This window comes from Polypterus senegalus, chromosome 2, assembly GCF_016835505.1.
Source record: "Polypterus senegalus isolate Bchr_013 chromosome 2, ASM1683550v1, whole genome shotgun sequence".
Taxonomy (NCBI): domain Eukaryota; kingdom Metazoa; phylum Chordata; class Cladistia; order Polypteriformes; family Polypteridae; genus Polypterus; species Polypterus senegalus.
The window spans coordinates 12,395,704-12,398,796 of NC_053155.1; the positions used below are offsets into that span (position 1 = coordinate 12,395,704).

Sequence of the window (3,093 nt, forward strand, 5' to 3'; positions counted from 1 at the left end):
GGTTCACGACAAAAAGTTCGTAAAAATATTGCCATGGTTAACAAACAAATTTTGGTTGACGAACAAAATCCCGGCTTCTCCAGTGAGGAAACACAGCCAAGAAGCATGTGATCTGAGGGAGTCCCACTAGCCGAGCATCCTGTCCACTCTCTCCCAGTCTTCAGTCATGGTCAGTACTGTACGTGCAAGTTCTTTCTGTACACGTGTTGGATACTTTGTTATGGAAACTCCTGTTACTATTTCAGCAAGGTTCCTAAAAAAGTGAAGAGTGATAGTGGTGTTGAAAAGGAGAAGATGGTGGTTAGGAAAATCACCTTATAAGTAAAGAAAGAAATAATTGAAAAGCATGAACGTGGTGTTCGCATGTCAGTGGGCTTGGGAACCAACTATTTACGTTTCAATACATTTATAGAGGAAAAATTGCTTTGGACTACAAACAAATTGGTTCACGATCAGACTTCAGGAACAGTTTGTGTTTGTGAACCGCAGACACCACTGTATTCATGTTAATGTAAAACCCAAAGGTGTAACGAACGCAGCTCAAATGTCATAAACTGGAAAGGTACGTTTGCCGAAATAAATGCAGTCTACCAGATACGCTCCACGTAACATCAGTCCAGTCAATTTTCAAAAATTCTGGATTTCCACGCATGCTAAGTAGTAACAGACTTTAACCTGTCATGTAAGACAACAAAGGGCATTTCACAGGAGTTTGGAAACAATGGATTACTGTTAAAGTCTGATTCCACACAGGAATCCAGGAGAGGTGAGTTTGTAACGTTAAGGCACCGCTGTAAACCTAACTAGCATTTTTGCTATAGACACCCATTTAAATTCCTGACTCTGAAGAACCGCAAGGGTCCACCGAAAAGAGTCAGCCGGTTATGCCATTTTGGAGAACCCAAACTTCCTTTATGGTCTTTGAAACCATTGGACAGTCTTTGGGCTATGGAAGGATGGTCAATGCAATGCAATCACTGAAATTTATTTGAAGCATTAAATAGACGGATTATACTAAGAGAGGTAGTGACAGATAATCCCTTTGTTGGTAGTTGAGAATTTGAGATGTTGCATACTCCAGTAAAACAACAGCCTCTTGGGCTTATGAAAAAACGATGCAATGGTATATGATGTTTTTCTTTTTCCATTTGTTTTTTTTTTTTTGAGGTTCGCCCATCTTGTCTTGAAAATGACAGCCACAAATGAGACACAACATAACATCAAGGAATTCCTACTGGTGGGAATCCCGGGCCTGCAGACTCACCAGAATCTGCTCTTCATCGCTCTCCTGTTGGTTTATTTGGCTGTGATGGCTGGCAACCTCCTGATCCTTTATTTGGTGATCTTGGACCAAAGGCTGCACACTCCAATGTACTTCTTTCTTTGTCATCTGTCTTTTTTAGACATCCTCATCACAACTACAATCCTCCCAAAAATGTTTGCTGTCATTCTCCTCGAAGACAGAATCATTTCCTTTTCTTGGTGTTTCCTGCAAATGTATTTAGTTCTTGCAATTGGTTGCACAGAAAATTTAATTCTTATAGTCATGGCTTATGACCGCTATATTGCAATCATGAAGCCGCTTCACTACCACCTCATCATCAATGGTAAACTCTGTGTGTTGCTGGCAGTTGGGGCCTGGGTGCTGGGCTACTTGGCCCCATTTGTCCCTCTACTCGATGCCCTGACATTGACCTATTGTGGCCCAAATATTGTTGCATATTGTTATTGCGATTACCCAACTGTGGTGTCCCTGGCATGTGCAGATGTTTCCGACATTATAAGTATGGCTTTTATTATTGCCATGTGCATCGTGAACATTCCACTGTTGCTTATACTTTTCTCCTACTTCAAAATAATTCTCAATATTTATTTTATGAATACGGAGGACAGCAAGAAAGCTTTTTCAACATGCTCTTCTCACTTGATTGTTGTGCTGACTTACTATTTTTCTGCTGACTTGCTTTATATAACCGTCATGATTGGCAACATTTCTGCCGATGCCCGCATTATCATTGGAGTTTTTATTTACCTGCTGACGCCGCTACTGAACCCCATCATTTACAGCCTGAGGAATAAGCAGATAAAGCAGGCAGCTGAGAAATATCTCGACCTCCCTTTGAGGCCAATCACGTTTTTCCATTAATTACTGATAAGTCGATGAGGGTGTTTGCTGGTATGTTTTTTTATGGTTCATCGGTGGGTTCTGCATGTGTGTTTTGTTTATTGTTTTTTTCTGTTTATTTTCTGTGTGGTCATCAAAACACATGGGACCTCATGCATAACGGCGTGTGTAGAATTCACACTAAAGCACGGCATACGGACAAAAGCAGAAATGCGCGAATGCACAAAAAAATCCAGATGCATAGATCTGTGCAAACGCCAACTTCCATGTTCTTCCGCTGCATAAATCCTGGTCAGCGTGAAAAATAACGCACGTACACTCGCCTGTCGCCACTCCCAAACTCCTCCCTGAATTACACCTCTTTGAATATGCAAATCAATATAAATAGCCCTTAATCTCAGCGTTCTGTGAAAAGCCAATGGCAAAAGCACACGGGAAAAAAATAGCAAGTGGAGGCAAAGAAAAACTTACTATTTGTTGGTTTAAACAGTGGTATAATCAACAAAAGGAAGTTGATGGAGTGAAAGAGTGGTGGCGAAACTAGAAATTTTAAGTTCAGAAAGTCGCAAAGTGTCCAAAATAAATCAGAAGTGGTCAGAGATCAAAGTCGCTGTGAAAAGGCGAGTCATAGCCCACTGTCTGAGTGTTATATGAAAGTATATTAGGGTACAGAGAAAAACAAAAATAGGGACACAGTGGGAAAAAAGCTCGAAATGTGAACTTTAATCTTGAAATTTCCACTTTAATCATATACTTTATTTTGTCATCAAAGTAGAATGTCATAAACTTCATCTTAAAATCGTTTAATTTACTAGTTTCTTAAATCCCATCGTAACTACTAAAGTAGCATGTTAAATGCTTCTTTCTATATGCTCTATGTGTGTGAATCAGTATGTGCTTCTTAAACGGGCTTTCTCTTCCTCCAACAGGACACAGAATCTATTACATTTGTGATATTACAGCTCTCT

At 40.0% G+C, this 3,093-nt stretch overlaps 1 protein-coding gene across 1 annotated transcript; it reads left to right on the top strand.

The window, feature by feature from the left end:
* The first annotated feature begins 1,189 nt into the window (after positions 1–1,189).
* Positions 1,190–2,146, top strand: LOC120524142 (olfactory receptor 6N1-like). The gene has a single exon (XM_039746019.1). It carries the CDS (start codon positions 1,190–1,192, stop codon positions 2,144–2,146), a length of 957 nt encoding a protein of 318 aa, XP_039601953.1.
* The last annotated feature ends 947 nt before the right edge of the window (positions 2,147–3,093 follow it).